Genomic DNA, 19,490 nt, shown 5'->3' on the forward strand with positions numbered 1-19,490 from the left:
GTGATAATTATATCCCTTAAACCCTTTAATGAGGAGTTTCCTCCACAAACTTGTAAGTTATCAGGAAGAAAGGCTCCCCATAAAGAAGTTTTGGCGACCCTTGCATGCATATTGCGTGAAATTTCTGAACTTGTCAATAGACATTTGAATTATTGTCCTCGAAAAATGATGAAAATATATCACTAGATTGCTTGTGTATCATTAGAAGACTGATCTTGAAATATTGAGTTAGATGTTTCATTCCTGTTAATTAAGATGCGTTTGTGAAAAATTCACGAATCACTGATACAACTGTTTTTAACTAAATACTGTAATATCTACTTACTGGACTGTAAATGATTAAATATTTTTCATACGGAAATAGAACATGCTTTGAATCGCTTTATTAATATCCTCAGAAATATTTACACTATTTACTAAAGATTCGTAGCATAAGGCAGCATGAAAGATTGCTCTGGAGAGCTGTAACATACTTCTCGAAACCAAAAGTGTCCTTCTGAAAGAGGGAACTTAATTTCTACCATTTTATATTACTACAATGAATATGTCTCTACCGTACAAATTGATTTTGCTTTAATCGCTTTTCTATCAAAAGAAAAAACTGTCACCCATTCAATAACTGTAACAAGAGTGAGTACAAATGTCCAGAAAACATCAGCTTAAATTCTGCTAGTGTTTTTTCAACGACAGCAACATTACCTCTCGCGAAGAGTGACATGCGACCCCGATGTTCAGGCTAGGAAAGTTACAACACAAAACTTACGTGAATGAGGAGACTTGTCTTTCACGCAGCAGTTTCTTGCCAAGACCAAGACCAAGAGAAAGAGGGGGTCTGCTCACCTCCCCCCAAAAATCCTCCATGTAGCCGGAGCTTAGTCAACCTCCTTACTGCGTCAGCAGGTGAATTGCCGTAACGAGCAGGTACCTCTGAGATACGTCATCGCCTACGTAGTTACCCCAGGGGGGGAGGCGACTCCAATCAATTGGGCAGACCTTGTCTCTCTTGGGTCTGGCTCAGAGAAGCACAAAATCTTCCTTGCGAACCGGAGACAAATTCTATTTATTCCCAAGGAAACCTTTTGGATGCTCCTTTGGTGCTTGTGGTGCCTGCTCGCCTTGCTTGCTTTAAAGGCCATACAGATACATATTCTGTTAATACACTGAAGCCTTTAATAGTAACAGAAGTTAGACGGCATTCGTTTTAGTGAACCAAGGACCTTGGCTATCATTAAATGTGAGAGCTTCTTGTGGCACGGGATCACATGGAATAGGAAGCAAAAAATAAAAATAAAAAAAAACTAGCTTAGGAAAAATTTCACCGACCACAAAGGAAAATTTGAAACTTATTTTCAAATACCATTTTCCGATACATCTAGTCGTCCTGCTCACTGGTCACCTCACTGTTTAATAATAATAATAATAATAATAATAATAATAATAATAATAATAATAATAATAATAATAATAATAATAAAGAGTACAAATTTCACAATCACGTTCTTACAGTGTATTACAAATGTCGGAATGAAAAATTATTATATGGAATATTTCGCGAACGTCTTCGCCTTCTGTCCCCAGCCACTCACTCCCTCAAAAAGACTGTTTCTCATAAGAGACAGAGAAAAGAAAGGAACAAATGTAAACCATGATGTTAGCAAAAAAGAACCGGCAGTTTCCAAAAACTACCTTCGTTCTCAGGGAACAAGACAGCAAGGCGTCTCGATGTCCTCTTTGCCTGACTACGTGTACTGTTCCTGTGAAGCCTATATATATAATATTCTTGGTACATCATCGGCGTTTAATATCAAGGTCAGGGAAATTCTATGTATAGGTAAACTTTATTGTACACGTATGTTTAAAAAATATATTGTCTCATAAATATCACCCTTCATGTTTTCAAAGAGCCTGACCTAACTGGTAACATCTTGTAAAACTGATTGATAAACAATTCTTCCACAACTTTGCTTCTCAAACGTGAAATGGCGCAGCCATTAGCATGATGTAGAAAACATTGTGCTTCCTTCAATTATATTACGACACTATTGGTCGCTGGTATAGTGGTTAGTGTCTTGGTATGCCACTCAGATGCCATAAGTCTGCGCCTCCCCCAGGGCGACGAGAAATCACTGGCTCTGTATCGTGATCAGTTACTGCCGCGGTGTGGGCTCTGTGGCGGGAGTTTGAAACCAATATATTCTTTGGAAGCTTGAATTTCAAGTCAGTGGCCCCTTTGGTGGGCTTGTTCCATGTGAATAGGTTTCATCTACTGAATAAAAAAATAAAAAAAAAATATTGAAAAATACAACATTTCAATTACAGCCAGTCCTGATTACTGTACTGCTATTAAATACTGTAAGTAACTAAATAATTGTCGAATATTAACCAGTATAATATCATTGGTAGACAATATTAAAAAAAAAAACAGATGACTGACGCAAACCTGCATACTTCTAATTCCTACAGTTCTTTGGTCCATAAAAATATAAAGGTGCCCCATGTTAATACATATACCCACTTAATTTATTTTTATTAAGATATCAATTTAATCAGTGACACGACAACCACAGGTATTATTTACACTTAATATGCTATGTTCGTTCACGTGCATTTGAAGATAGAACGTTAGAGGTTATTAAAAATAAAAACAAGAAAAGTTTAAAAAAAGCAAAAATATTAAAAGTAGAAGTTCTGGTGAATGCAGAACCTGAAAAGCATAATGACATATGGAACTAATCCTTCCAATTATAGAGTACCTAATTTTTTCCAACACATTTCAAATCTTAAAAAAAAAAACATATCTTGAGACATACGAAACTAAAATAGCCACTTATAAGACAACGATCTTTTTCAGCACATTTCAAATAAAAAAAAAAACACCTATATCTTGAGAGTTACGAGTTCACGTAAAATCTTAACTTAGAACAAAATAACGAATACTTTCCTGGTTTTCTTTTTTTTTTTTACCCTTCGAAAAATTATGGGATGGTATACCAGCCCTTTCCCACCAAGTTCCGAGTCCGTCTTTATCCATTACAAGAAAACTGACGCAGAGTCTTCTTCGATGGTCAAAATTTTGTTCGTTGTAGTGTGCCTCTGAAAATGAGAAAATGTCAAGAAATACCTATGAAGCTATGTCCACACACACACACACACACACACATATATATATATATGTATATATACTGTATATATATATATATATATATATATATATATATATATATATATATATATATAGATATATATATATACTGTTGGGAATATCAACACAATTACGTGTGGAACAGAAATAAATTTCTGACTCACATCAACCTGGTTGGCAGCGCTCTGGTCTTTCATTTGAGAGACCTGGGTTCGATCCTGATGTGAGTCAAAAATTTATATACATATATATACTGTATATATATAGATGGAGAGAAAGATGTGTCACTGATGTAACTGTGTAGTATGTATACAAGAATCTTGTATACAAATTCGTTACGTATGTTGGACTACATAAATGGCCTTAAGAAATACAAAACACCAGTGTATCGTCAAATCTTGAAAAAGGACAGTACCTCACAAAACACTCCATGGACCTTTCCTAGATAGTGACCCCCAAGGGTTTTCGACGCGGGGGTGTGGGGTTCGTTGTCTAGGACTAATATTTCTTGGGGTCATTATCTTTATGATATTTACAGTCTTTTGTTTATGCTTTTACGGTCATTCCCAACGGGCTTGTACGCACCACGCCGCAAAGATGGATACATATCGGGGGTCACTATCTGGGAAAGATCCGTAAAGGACTACAGCATTCGTATCATACCTCTGAGGAGTATCTCCTCTTTCGATTGCAAAAGTAGGAACGTCATTCCAGTCAGGAGGAGGCGCCTCTTGACTGAAGGACCTCGGTCTCTCTGGGTTGCAGACGATGACATCAACGTTTTCTATACCACTGCTGATTGACGTATCTGTTGAATGAATGGGTTTTGTATAGCATGCGGTTGCTAGTCACTGCATTTTCTACTGATATTGATAAAATGTCAAAGCATTTCTGAAAATTATTGACCAAAGGAACCTTTCGACCTTATTCTGTTAACGAAGAGAAAAGCCTGTCGAATAGAATTATTTTATACCTATACGACACAGGTTATCGCTTTCATAAGTTTGAGAAAATTATATACGACACTGGTCTTTGCTTACATAGTCTTAAGAAAATAATATGCAATACAAGACTATTCTATCTCTCTGTTTTATTGTGCAATTGGTACTTGAAATTTTAAGTAAGTAAAAGTAAAATTTTCTAGTTTGTGATATAAAAAAAAAATATCTATCATCTTGCGAGAGAACTTCGTTTCACTACTTCACTCTAAAGTTCAGTAGAAAAAGTGTTCAACGTGGTATCACAAGAGAGAGAGAACTAATAGACTGTAAGAAACGCTGTACAAACCTTTTGAATTCAAGCTCCCACCATTAGACAGCGTCGAGACAGCGTGGAAATTCAAAGCTGTCAAATCTAGTGTGGTTACTTCACCCGCTCGACCTTGTCCGTCGGCTCTCAAATCCGCCTCAAACTGCACCGCGTTTCTTTCGTTCTTTGGCAACCGCGGCCGCTTGCGACGGAGACAGAACAGACACAGAATTACCAGAGCTGTGAAAGATGACGCAGCATGTGAAGCTAATAAATACAAAACTTAAAAAAAAAAAAATATAAGCAATCATTTTTCAATACCAGGCAACAACATACTGAAGAATGGATTACCATCAAACTTCATCAATGTAATCATTAATCTATGAAATATAGGCTGCCAAGCCAAGCACCAGGGCACTTTCGGCCATTCAGCTCTTAAGACAGTGGACAGAGGGAGTTGGAGTGGTTGGGCAGCGTGATGAAAAAAGATCCAGAAAATAAAGGAGACTCAGTACAAGATTCTAAGGGTTGAACTAGACGAAATCCCCACAGTTGCACTAAGAAGTAATAGTGAAAGAGGCTGGACAGCAAGATTGGTGAAAGGAAGCAGGAATGGAGGTAAAGTTAAAGGCTAAGAAGTAAACGCAGCTAGGAGGACGAAGGGACTTTGCAAATGTCCTTTAGTAACGCCTACACGGTACCAAGTGAGAAACACTGGCAGCGCTAAGCCCTCCCCCTACGGAAGATACTGCCAAACTCGAAAGTTCACAGCGATTTGGAGATTACCCAGGACGATGATGATGCAAACTATGATCGCAGCGTACGCCGGCAGATTCCACTGCGTCTTGTCAGCATCCGCGATCCTCTCACAGTTAATGCCGATGTACCCACCGGGACAATAGCACTTGTAAGACGAGTGCTGGTTACGGCAAGTGCCGCCGTTTTTACATGGGCTGGAGAGGCACTCGTCTTTATCGAGGCAGACCCGATGATCCTTGGAGAGCTGAGTTCCATCTGGGCAACTGATGGACGAGAATTGAAAGGAGTGGATGACTCATAAATATGTATTCGATGGTTGTTTCGTCTGGTTATATAAACAGCCAATTACTCCAATTACAATAGTACTTCCATCTGTTCTATTATACATTGCCATCATGCTATGCTGCCAAATCAAAATGTTTTGAGCATATTTCCTCTTCTTTTATCTGATCTAAGAGCAAAATTCCACCTCTAATTCTTTGATTTCTAGTATTTTCTTGAATCAAATAAATACCAGTTTTTTTTTTAACTATCAGAGCTTATAATCTATATCAACAAACAGGAGACATTTAGGGCACACTTTTTTGGACTATAAACTGCAAATATAGGTTAGAAATACACGTCCCATTGAGTACTCAGACTTACCCACACTCATGCTTCTTCCACAATTCCTTGCAAGTTAGAGGGGCAATGCACGTTACATTAAGGCACTGATTGTGTGAAGCACACTGTGTAACAATATTGTTGAAAACCGTAGTTTGTGCCCACTGGTTGCCAGTAAGTCCAGGAGGCAAAGGCAGGATTCTACCGTCTAGTCGAAGATCATCTATGCAACCTGAAATTCATACTACTATCATCATGTCTTTGGCATAATGACACTGACTAATTTAGAAATATCTTTGGTAAAACATACTCCCAGTTTTTTATCATTAATGACATTGTTAAACATGCATCTATTTAGTGAAATTAGCAAATGAATATGGCAAGGGATGCCCAAGAACGAATAGACTGGTTACCATATTTGTAATCGTTCTGCACAGTGAAGATGTTGGCACTGGTGTAGTCAGCTTTGCCACCCATGTATATTCCATTGAGCTCGTCTACATCCATAGGCAAAAGCCTCGAAGTGGAAGAGGATTCATTGTACCTGTGCCCCTCTCCACCATCCAGAGAGAGAACAACTGTAGGACCAAATCGTTCTATTTGGGCAACATGCCACTCACCATTGTTGACAGCCAGTGCTGGAAGGCACAAGTAATGTTCATCTGGTTTGATGCTATTCAAGTTGTAACGAAACTGTAAGTAACTTTCTTTAATCTCCACAATTACATACAAGTTATTTATTTCATTTGACAGCCTAAAAAGCTCACCATTTCTTTCCCAGGTTCTAAACCTCAATTGTATATGTATCTTGAACGGGTTTATAGTGAAGGACAAACCATATTTAGCAAATGATTCGGCTTTGAAATATGCAGGAACAGTTGGCTCATTACAGTAAGGTCCTTTCCAGCCAGGATTACAGTGACAAAAAGGCTCATGTATGGACCCATCACATTGTCCATGGGGTCCACACCCTACAATCGTAGCATTGCGGTTGCATAACCTGTCGAAGCGGAGGCATCCCATTTCGCTATTCTTATGAAGACTCGGACGGGATAAGTCATAGAGGTGGCTATTCATTCGGAGGTTCCTGATACAGCCTCGAAATGGTTTTCCCATAATAAGGCTTTGACCAAGCTTCAGACTGTGGTGGTAAAGTGGCCGAGCTAAACCACCGACCTGCAATGGACTGTTAACATTTAATAACTCGCTGAATGGCGGAAGTTTACCACGGGCTTGGCAAGTGGACAGATCCACAAATTTCTCTGCTCTGTCTCCTATTTCGTAGATCTTTGCGTTCTTACACTGATCTACAACTATCCAGGCAATCTGAAAGCAGGGTTAGATATCAATACATTATTTATTGCTATATATTTAGTGGCTAATTACTCTTTCAAATGACTTCGCTTCAAGACTCGGCATAGTTATCAATCTAGGAAAGTTCTTTTTCAGTAAAATAAAGCAGAGAATTTTAAATTTACTCGTTCTTTATTGTGATCATCGATACAAAGCATATATTTTTTTTCTTATACATGACTTTTTTCTTACGTCCTAAAATATAAAAATTTTTTGGGATAACGTGATTTTCTATTGTTTCATGTTTAGAAAGAAGGCATTAAGAGTGAATAAGAGGCCATTTAAACTAAAATATCAATTAGACATATTAAAACATCCATAAAAATCAAAATCAAGCATATTTGTATAAAATTAAGATTTCAAAATCTGACATGAATTATTTTGATACAGAATTATTGTTTACATATATTCTAAGGAAGATATGTATAGTAACCAACAAGAGATGCTTCCAGATAAAAAAAAATATTCATATATCTCTACAAGGTCTAAATATTGTTTAAAGGTTAAGTCACACAAGTGAGACTCACCTCTCTGTCCCAGAACACATCTACTCTGTGCCAGCTGCCATCAGTTAATGGTTCAGTACCATTAACTTGAAGCTGAAGCATTCCTGATCCAAAATCAACCAGAAACTGGAGTCTTCCATTAATAAGTTCCAGGGATATCAGGTCTGTCCATGGATATGGTCTATCCCAGTGGAACGTGAGTGGGCCGTTGTATAACAAGAGCCCTTCATTTTGTGTTGACATAAATTCTACACTTAGGTGAGGTGTTTCACAAGTTCGTAATGGTGGGAACCAAGCAAATCCATTTCCCAAAAAATTCCTAACCAGACTTTGGCATCTTGGACCATCGTACCCTTCAGGGCACAGACAATCTACATTAGATCCTTTTTGCAAGCAACGGCCATTGTTAAAACACGGATTTGGCTGGCATGAGTTTTTCACAGGTAAATTTGTACCACACACACACTCAGGTATAACTTTTATTTGGACTCCAGTAAATGAAGTTCTGTTGGCATCTATTAGATACTGGGGCTGAACCACTTCAATTTTACTAGTGCACGAACCATCACAGTGCAAGTTTTCATACAAACATTCATCTATTCCAACCAAGACAATGCTTAATCCAAGTTCTCTTTCTATTTCGTCTTTGTGGAACAACAGCAAGCCATTCACTTTAAAGGAACTGAGATACCAAGAATCAAAAATGGAAAAGAAAATATCAGTAACTTGTGGTTTCACTAGTCTTGACATTATACTGAAAAGGTCAATGTTATAGGAATTCACTTCAAATATCTTTGCTAATTTTTCCTTGAACTTGTCTGCTATGCTTTTCTTTGCTGTCTTAGTTCTGTAATCCCACTGACTTATAAAATCTTCACTGCTAATAGCTTCAATACGAACTGAACCAGAATTTTTGACAGCTGTCTCAGACACATGTCTCACTTTCACAGTAACCGCACCTTCTGCTCTCGACTGATACTTAGTGTCGTGTACAATGAACTGAAGATTATATGACGTTTCACTGGCAGCTTGTTTCATGGTAATCATACCAGTGTCCTCATCAAGTTGAAAGTTTGGATGAGGGTTTGTTGCCCAGGTGAACCTTTTATCTGCTGTGTCCCAGTCGTCAGGGTCACAGACATAAACACGACCAATCTGGGTATCTAGAGCCCTACCTTTATAATTGTAAAACAGAATATCTTTTTTTCCACTTTCCATATTATTATCGTTTTCATCACCAATAAGAACAGTCAAGGTTGAAGTGCCAGACATTGGAGGCACTCCGGAGTCTTTGACAACGATGGGAACATGATATTCCTTCTGAACCTCACGATCAAAAGTCCTGTGAGAGACAATCTTCGCTACGCCCTCACCATTTGCTTCACTTGGGGAATTCACGACTTTGAAAGAAGACTTAATTTCATCGGGAGCAAGAGGACTAAGCTTGAACTCGAATGGCGGACCATTACCTTTTAACGGGTCGTCAAAATCTACTGCAAGAATTTCAGCGAATTCCCCCGGGGGACGATTCTCATGTAAAACAGGATAGTAATATTCAAGGATCTGTGGGGCGTTATCATTGATATCCATCACAATGACTGTCAGCGTGGTAGTGCCTGTCCTTGCAGGGATACCATCGTCAGTGGCCATGACCTGAAGTAGATGATATGGATCAGTTTCTCTGTCCAAGGTCCTCTGAACAATCACAGATCCAGCGCCATCGATGCGGAAATGTTTGTTTTTGTTCGAGCTGCGTTCTATTGAGTAGACCACTTTGCTGTGACCACTGTTATCAAGGTCTGACGCAGATAGAATTACAAGGGTCTTACCGACTGGGGTATTCTCAAATGCACGAACCTCTGATATCGGGTTGATGAACTGGGGTTCATTGTCATTAATGTCTTTTAACCTCACTCGGACCCAGGCTTTGGCTGTGTGACGGCTATCGTGGAAGCCTTCCTCGCCTGTGTCACTCACTCCTATCTGGAACTTAAAGCCGTATACCTGAGTAGGATCCTCGAAATCTAAAGGTTTAGCAATCATGAGCGACCCTGTCCCATCTCTATTTGTTTTCATAGCGAACTTGTCTGAGCCAAAGCCTGATGAAACTATGATTCTGTAACTGAAATCATTGATCTCATCCATATCAGAAGCAGACACCGTTAGTATAGGACCAATGGGCACAGTCAATTCACCAGTTTCATCAGTCTCAACGACCCACTCTTCTTTGGAGAATTTAGGAGGCGTGTCATTCACGTCCAAAACGAGGATGCTTGCTGTACCTGTTCCTGTGGAAGAAAATTTTGTAAATAATAAAGAGGAACCCTATCTGTTCTTAGAAGAAATATAAATTAAAGCTACATATGTATATATATATACATATATATGTATGTATGTATATATAAGAATCTTGTAGGTACTATCAGTTAATAACTACTTAAATAAAGAAATGATCAAACACAAGCACAATAAAATTTGAACATTATTCCAGGTGCCTTTCGGGTAATGAGATCTGTACACTATATTTACTTCTCAAAACTTTGGCACTTCCTAAATTCTTGGTCATATACTTTTCAAACGGTATCCTTACTATTCTCATACAATTTGCATTTAAAATAACAGCTCTTAGAGATATTTTTAAGTTTGAATATTTTTTTGATAAGAAAATCTTTTAAGTTTATAAGGTGATGATAATGAAATTTTTCATAAACTGATGAGAATATGAAAAAATCGCAGTTGTCGGTTCATGATATGCATGATAATAATGCAACAAACGACAAGAATAATACGAAAATATCAATGAGACAGTGAGATTGGGAAACAAAACTAATTCCTCTCTATGAACAGAGGTACAGTAAAAGAAATGAAAGGTGTTTCAGCTAGGGGCCGAAGGGACTCTGCAAAGAACCTCAAGTAATGCCTACAGTGCACTGCGTGAGGTACACTGACAACACTACCCACATCACTTGAGGTTCTTTGCAGCGTCCCTTCGGCCCCTAGCTGAAACACCTTTCACTTCTTGCACCGTACCCCTGTTCATATTCTCTTTCTTCCATCTTGCTGTCCACCCTCTCCTGACAATTGTTTCATATTATAACTGCGATGTTTTCCTCCTGTTACACCTTCAAGTCCTTTTTACTCTCAATTTCCCCTCACGGGTCCTAGCGCTTGGGCCTTTGGACTTAATATAACATTCCATTCTTATGCATATATCCAATCATTATACATCTAAGCAATCGCTTCCTAAAACCTTTTGCCTATTTAAGATCACCTGTGAATCCTCCACCGTCTGTCGCTACCACCTGTACCAGATAACCCTGGGTCTCCTCTCTGTCCAGACAACAGATATTCGTCCTGATAATGCCCGTCCCAGACTCTATTATGAACATTGGCTTATCAGTTTTCCTCTCGATGGGCACTTCCTTTAGAGTGTAGGTCATCTGGGCGTTTGAGCCCTCTCTCGGGTCGTCGTAGTCCTCCGCTTTCAAGGTCATGACCTCCTGACCTTGTGGGCCGTTTTCCGTGGCGTTGCCATAATAGAGCACCTGCATAGAAAGAAAACAAAACGATAAGAGAATCATGGAGGTGTTTTTGAGGTCTTAATAGTATAGAAGAAATACCTTCTTGTTATCGGATGTTTATTTATAGAAAGATAAGAATAAATTGTATATATATATATATATATATATATATATATATATATATATATATATATATATATATATATATATATATATATATATAAAGAGGCTCCAGGAAAAGATAGGACAAAGACTACTGGAGCATTCATGCTTTGTCTCCAAAATGATGGATTAACATAATGTGCCAAAAACTTCCTCATTAGCTGCTTCAGGGCTAATGTATATGACTCATTAGCAGCTCAACGAAGTCTCCCATACACATTGTGCCACACCTCCATCTCACATTCACTCCTTAGTTTCCTAGTTTCTGAAACCCCTCCCTAACCAATACCCGTTTCACTTCATCTCCAGCTCTTTCTAAGCCTTTCCTTTCATACATCCCCCCTTCACTAAAATATGCACAAATTTTGCCAAACTAGGCTCCCCCATTCTCTCCACATGACTGGAATTATCCATACCTCTGGGAAAACTGGAGGGTTGTCATTGATGTCTTTAACCTTGACAACGACCTCACTGTAGCTGACCAGTCCTGTCCCGCCCTCGTCCTGGGCGAACACTGTTAGGACCCAATTTGGTCGACCTCTTGGGTAATCTCGATCTATGGGCTGGGGAGGATAGGTCACCATCAGCAATCTTTCCTGTCAACTGATTTTATTGTTGACCGTGTCAAGTTACCATAAATAGTATTAGATCTTCTTTCCCGGAAACTATCAAGTCACGGAGAATTAATTGGTTTCACTTATGATTTCGTCTGTACAATCTTAATTTACGAACGATCAAACGTGAATATTATTTGATAATGCAGAATGATCAGTTTTAATATATATGAAATTTGTTTTTTTAATTAGCTTTTATTTACTTATTTTTTAATAAATAAAAAGAAGAGGAATGATAAATGAATAACTGTGCCTGTACTCGATATATGAACATAAAAGGGATTAAGTTTTTACAAATATGATATATATATATATATATATATATATATATATATATATATATATATATATATATATATATATATATATATATATATATACACACACACTCATACACACATATATATGTATATATATACATATATAGATACATACACACACACATATATATATAATATATATATATATATATATATATATATATATATATATATATATATATATATATATATATATATATATATATATATATATATATGTAGAATCCACTGGTCACTTTTACCAGACATATGTAATTACACACACACACATATATATATATATTATATATATACATATATATACATACATACATACATATATACATACACATACATACATACATATATACATATATATATATATATATACATACATACATACATACATACATACATACATACATACATACATATATATATATATATATATATATATATATACACATATATATATATATATATATATATATATATATATATATATATATATATATATATATATATATATATATATATATATATATATATATATATATATATATATGCACTGCACGTCTTTACATAATGGCGGTAGTTCCAATACGAACCTTATTAACAAATATTTCACCTGTGGTAGGTATGATCTGGAATTGAGAATTTGCTGGATTTTCGATGTCGATTCCTTGTCCAGAGAGAGAAAAGACGACATTCGAGGGTCGATCATAGTCCCCGTCTGTCACAGTTACCTGGAAATAATAATAATAATAATAATAATAATAATAATAATAATAATAATGGTGAAGAAGCCCACAATGGTGTAAGTATAGATATATATAAAAAAACACACAAAACGAGAGCTTTTTCTCAGCTGAGGAGAATCGAGCAGGTTCTCGGAAGCTCATGTTTTGTATGTTTTTAATAAATATATATCTACACTTATACCAATGCGGATTTCTTCACCATTTTAGCGACTCATGCCATTATGAGATTTTCATGAATAATAATAATAATAATAATAATAATAATAATAATAATAATAATAATAATAATAATAATAATAATAATAACAGGTAGGTCCAAATACTTACACTTCAGGTTATTTTCAACATTTCCAGGTAGGTGGGGCAGTGGCGTCAGTGCACCTAATGTGGTGTACTGTTCAACTTCTCTAACTATTACTTGTCAGTGCAACTGAGGTATTTTCTCTCAGATCGATTTTTAGAGTCTTATAGTTAATCCCCTTTATTTTCTTGATCTATTTATCTTGCTGTTCAGCCACTCTAACTCCCACTTTTCACTATTTTAAGCGCTGAGTGGCTGAAAGTGCACATGTGATTGGCTTGATAGCCTATATTTCATAAATGGAATATTGACAACAATTCTTTATCATTTCTTTTAAGCTGAACTTTTGATAATCACTAGGCTGGTGAATTTTCACCTTAGCCCAGACCTCTCCTAAACACCTTATAAAAACATCACCATTGTCTTGAAAAAAAAAAAAAACAGTTTAAAGAATATTACAACAATTCTTTATAACAATTTCTCTTAAGATGAACTTTCGGTACTCACTAGACTGGTGAATTTTCACCTTAGCCCAAACCTCTCCTAAATACCTTGTAAAAACATCACCATTGTCTTGAAAAGAAAATAAACGTTTAAAGAAAATTAGGGTAAACTGATTGAGAGAAACATCCCAACCATACATATATAAAAAGAGACTCAATTCGACATACTGCAAGGTTTGATAAAGAACATTCCGACCAATTAAGACATTTTTAGCGTGGGGATACAATGACGACGCTGAGGTATCTCAAGTGCCAATTATCTCGCTAATCCTTTCATTGCTGAAGTGAAAGATTTCGTTGGGACTCAAAAGAGATTGTTAATGAGTTCGTGGTTGAAGTCATAAGACAATTTTATCTAGGTTTGGGTATTGTTTTAGTGGCGAAGTTTCATCACTCAATCGATCTTTTCATTAAAGTATATATATTGATTAGAATAAAAAAAAAAGTAAAAAATGGGCCGAAGTTTCTTCGGCGCAATCTAGTTTTCTGTACAGCGTATGATCAAAGCCACCGAAAATAGATCTATCTTTCGGTGGTCTCGGTATAATGCTGTATGAGCCGCGGCTCATGAAACTTTGGTGGCCTGGCCTATACGGTTAACAGAAGCACGATCATGGCTAACTTTAACCTTAAATAATGTAAAATCTACTGATGCTAGAGGGCTGAAATTTGGTATGTTTGATGACTGGAGGGTGGATGATCAACATACCAATTTGCAGCTCTCTAGCCTCAGTAGTTTCTAAAATCTGAGGGTGGACCGAAAACGTGCGGACAGAAAAAAGTGCGGACGGACAGACAAAGCCGGCACAATAGTTTTCTTTTACAGAAAACTAAAAGTCATTTTCATTATTCATGTGAGGTATGATAAATCATAATCTGAGCGGTAAATTTCAATTATTGACCGGTATATATCTACCATAACTTGAATTTGTCCGAATACTGCTACCGACGTCTAACCCTCTCTCTCTCTCTCTCTCTCTCTCTCTCTCTCTCTCTCTCTCTCTCTCTCTCTCTCTCTCTCCCCGAGATCAAATGAAACCTTTGTGGGGAAGTATCATCAAACGCAAAAGACAGTCGAAGATAATCTTAACAATATACCATTTTATTGCATTTCCGATTTGTGATGTTACCTATCCTTTTGTTATTCAATTAAAAATAACAATGGATTTGTAGAAAACTAAAATATATTGAACTGAATATAGAATTTGGGCTAAAGGCATTTGTTTTTAGTTTCATTTTACTTTGGGCTTCTTTTGTCTTTCATTTCACCGATAGAGGAGCCTAGTGCTCAGAACGGCTGGTTATTGGATAGACTCCTGAGCTCAAATAACCTATCAGAAAGCCTATTGTCTTTCTGAAGTGGTTGTCTATAGGTTCCCCCAGAATACGAAGCACACATTAAAAAAAGGTTTTATAAAGGAGGGAAAGCATTGCTGCTTTCGGCAGTGTTTAATGACATTATTATTATTATTCAGAAGATGTACCTTATTCATATGGGACGAGCCTTTATTATTATTATTATTATTATTATTCAGAAGATGTACCCTATTCACATGGGACAAACCCACAGGTGCCATTGACTTGAAAGAGTCTGGTGTTCATTTGAAAGAAGTAACAGAAGGACAAATCAAAATAGTTACCTAAATTTCTGAAAACTATTCAGTAGTAAAAATATCATTAAGTAAACTTTGGTTATCAGTCGAAACTGTACTTTCCATTAGTGTAGTTACTTAAGTATCACTCCAGGTATTCAATTAGGTGTCTAGGTGGATAATTTCATAATCATTATGACTGACGTTCAGTGAAGCGATTTACCGTTTCCCTGAAATATTCTTTCACGATTTTTTTTTTTATTTTGAAGCTGCGGAGGAAAGAGAGAATTTTGACCTGAAATCGGAGTGAATAATGGAGGTGTTTTTCGTTCTTTTCATTTTCACCAATTTCATCCTTTTTTCTTTTGGTTTAATCCATAATTAGAATCCCAGGATTTCGCAAAAAATAATGACTTATTTTCCTCTCTACTAGGCTCGAATAAAGAGATTCCTTTTTACGTAATACAGTGTGTAGTATCTGGCTGAATTGGACAGTGTGTATGTATGAATGAATGTATGTATGTATGTATGTATATATATATATGTATATGTATATGTATATATATATATATATATATATATATATATATATATATATATATATATATATATATATATATATATATATATATATATATGTACAAGGTGTTTCGAAATTAGAGGCCCCCCTACAGCATAAACTAAAATTGATATGGACAAAAACAAAAGTAATTCAGAACAGGTATTTATTTAAGTTTCTCTCTGAGTATTTAATATTTTGTGTGGCCTCCATCTGCCTGTGCCACAGCCTGCATTCTTGAGGGGAATGATTTCAGCAAATCGCAAAAAAGCTGAAACTCAAACTCCATTTCCCTGAGCACTTCGGTCACCTCTCTTCGCAGGTCGTCGAGGCTTGGTATACCTTCATAGTTGACTGTGCACGCTTCAACACGATCCTTTAAGATACTACCAATGTTTTCACACACATTGATGTCAGGGGAGCTACCTGGAAATTCACTTGACGAGAAGAAATCGATACCACTGTTTCGAAGCAGCTCCTGTGTCTGAAGAGCCTTGAAACATGGTGCCTTATCATGCAAAAATGTAACTTCTTCAACAGTTAACACATTTTCAGGATCTTTGAGGAAGGGAAATACTCCACCAGTAAGCACAGTTTCTCTGAAGTATTCACCATTCCATGACTGTCCTTTTTCTTTGATGATCCACATTTACCATTTGGCTGTGAAACAGAAAAATTCCCAAACATTCAGGAAATTTCACAACTTGGCGATAGTGCATGTCATCGCTGATATCATCCAACTTTGCAGCCCAAATGATGTCATTTTTATGATTTGGCTTTCTGACTGTGTAAATGAAGAATTCATCTGATGCGGCAACATGGAGAAAGTCAGCTTCATCCCAACCTTTAAGAAATGAACCACAAAACCATGCATAGTCTTCTCTCTGTTGCTGAGTGATGTTGGGCTTGCTGATAACATGAAATGGCTTGATACCAGATTTTTTCAACTCACGATATACAGCACTATAACTTCTCTTCTTTCCCCTTTTGGTTTCTAGTTCAAGCGCCAATTTACGTAAAGACTTTCTTGGTCTACCCACTGCCTCAGCTATGATGTCTTTTGGCTCCTGAGAAAGGACTTCAGCCCTTCCAAGATTCTCACTCTTTTTGCGATGACAGTCATATGGATTTTTGTTGCAGTTTCTTTAACAAAGGATTCATCTATTTTAATGTATTTAGCTATCCAGGAACGTGAAATGAGGGATGCGCCAGCATCCCTGGCCTCTCTGAAGGTTATAGCCCAGATTTGGTCAATCCATCTGATTTCCTTTGAGTCGTTAGCCATGGCTGTATCTAACTCCGTCACTCAGTCTGAAAGTACAAGAAATGTAAAATGAAAAATAGCTTAATAGAAACTTAAAATAATGTACTTGGAGATAGGATATAGCAGAAAACTTCATAACTTTCCATTTGTTCTGTGGAGGGGGGGTTCTAATTTCAAAACACCCAGTATATATTTATATATATACATATATATATATATATATATATATATATATATATATATATATATATATATATATATATATATATATATATATATATATGTATATATATATATATTTAATATATGTATATGTATAAATAATATATATATATATATATATATATATATATATATATATATATATATATATATATATATATATATATGATTGTCTTTTACTGTAATACCACAGTGTAATATCAATATAAGAAGGCCCATAAAACACTATTTGAACGTTGCAACCATATATTTCGAGCACTTCCTTCTGTGACCCTGTTCACTGGTATAATATGGACAGATGAAATGTTACAGGAGTATATATTAAGCCTCCTTCTTGGGAACGGTCACCTGCCTACCATTGGAGACTTAATGCCACACCTACACATGCTTTGTATATATACTCCTGTAACATTTCATTTGTCCATATTTTACCAGTGAACAGGGGCACAGAAGGAAGTGCTCGAAACATATGGTTGCAACGTTCAAATAGTGTTTTATGGGCCTTCTTATTTTTATATACATACATACATACATACATACATACATACATACATACATATATATATATATATATATATATATATATATATATATATATATATATATACATATATATATATATATATATACACAGTACATATATACATATTTACACACACACACACACACACACATATATATATATATATATATATATATATATATATATATATATATATATATATATATATATATATATATATATATATATATATATATATATATATATATATATATATACGTCTGTATATATATATATATATATATATATATATATATATATATATGTACGTCTGTGTGTTTGAATATTTGTTACTTACACTATAAGCATAATATTTTCGTCCACAATTATTATACCCTAAATATCCTTTAGTATCCGCTTCACTAAGGCCTTGGGCTTAACTTACACCCAAGAGGAAATAGTGTAGGACGTTCCACAGGCATAGAACTGGATATCAAACGGTATATGTGTGTGCGTGTGTGTGTGTGCGTGTGGGTGTATTGGTTTGAATATCAGCACTTCTTTACGCTTCATTACCAACCTTCAAGATGCGTTTTGGCAAATCGTCATCGTCCTCCTCGACAATACGCGTCTCGTACAGGTGTCTGTCGAAGACAGGGGGGTTGTCATTCACGTCTAGAACGTGGACGATAATCGTAGCGTCGTTCTCGTAACGTCCGTCGGACACCGCCACTCGAAGATCGTGCTGCGGACACAAACGGCCTTTTTATTGACGGACAAAACCTACGAGGATTTTAAAGCTAATTCTATAGAGTGACGTCATCTAGTGCATGTTCTATCTGCCTTATGGGCTTTTGGTTATTTTAATACATTTCATTTTTGATTTAAAAGGAAATTATTCATAATTAATTGTAAAAGCTTTAATGATCTGATAGCTCAGGACATAGTCATTTGTGGTTGTTCTGTGTTAATCGATTCCATTTTTTATTTAAAGGGAAATTATTCATAATTCTGTGTGAAAGCTTTAATGCAGTAGTTCTCAATCTTTTTTTAGTGATGGCACCCTAACTAATGTAATCATTACCGTGGCACCCCTTCTTCACCATCCCACCATATAGCATGAATGAATATATATATATATATATATATATATATATATATATATATATATATATATATATATATATATATATATATATATATATAGACACTGATAGTAATTATATGAAGACTACTGTATACTTTTTTTTTTTACAAATGTACATTGAGATGATCTAACCAAGACAAAATTCATGACAATCTTGCGGTACCTCTAGGCACTGTCTGTGGCACCCAGTTTGAAAATCACTGCTAATGACTTGATAGCTGTCTATGAATCTATGCCAAAACAGTATGAGTCATGCTCAGAAGGGCTAGCTGGAGCAAATCAAAATGTCATCACGCTTAGGATGCCACTGATAATGGTAATTATAAACATGGAAATAGTTAGACCAGTATCATGAAATAAACTCTAATGTACCTTATTTTCACCCAGGCTCTATAGCTTTTTACGAACATGTTCACCTCTCACCACTTTCTT

At 36.0% G+C, this 19,490-nt stretch overlaps 1 protein-coding gene across 2 annotated transcripts in view; it reads right to left on the reverse strand.

Moving 5' to 3' along the window:
• Nucleotides 1-1,819: 1,819 nt before the first annotated feature.
• LOC136843455 (neural-cadherin-like) overlaps nucleotides 1,820-19,490 on the reverse strand; it is a 20,188-nt gene continuing 2,517 nt past the window's right edge. The window contains exons 2-12 of one of the 2 annotated variants that reach the window (XM_067111992.1): nucleotides 18,492-18,656; nucleotides 12,816-12,953; nucleotides 11,711-11,857; nucleotides 10,883-11,156; nucleotides 7,633-9,899; nucleotides 6,166-7,078; nucleotides 5,795-5,984; nucleotides 5,177-5,412; nucleotides 4,430-4,630; nucleotides 3,806-3,950; nucleotides 1,820-3,093 (exon numbers count right to left, since the gene is read on the reverse strand). In XM_067111992.1, the coding sequence (XP_066968093.1) occupies nucleotides 3,066-3,093; nucleotides 3,806-3,950; nucleotides 4,430-4,630; nucleotides 5,177-5,412; nucleotides 5,795-5,984; nucleotides 6,166-7,078; nucleotides 7,633-9,899; nucleotides 10,883-11,156; nucleotides 11,711-11,857; nucleotides 12,816-12,953; nucleotides 18,492-18,656 (4,704 nt within the window). In that variant the 3' untranslated portion in view covers nucleotides 1,820-3,065. Of the gene's footprint in view, nucleotides 3,094-3,623; nucleotides 3,951-4,429; nucleotides 4,631-5,176; nucleotides 5,413-5,794; nucleotides 5,985-6,165; nucleotides 7,079-7,632; nucleotides 9,900-10,882; nucleotides 11,157-11,710; nucleotides 11,858-12,815; nucleotides 12,954-18,491; nucleotides 18,657-19,490 lie in introns of those variants that run through there. The other variant, XM_067111991.1, reaches the window with a different exon arrangement.

This window comes from Macrobrachium rosenbergii, chromosome 11, assembly GCF_040412425.1.
Source record: "Macrobrachium rosenbergii isolate ZJJX-2024 chromosome 11, ASM4041242v1, whole genome shotgun sequence".
NCBI classification, from domain to species: Eukaryota; Metazoa; Arthropoda; class Malacostraca; order Decapoda; family Palaemonidae; genus Macrobrachium; species Macrobrachium rosenbergii.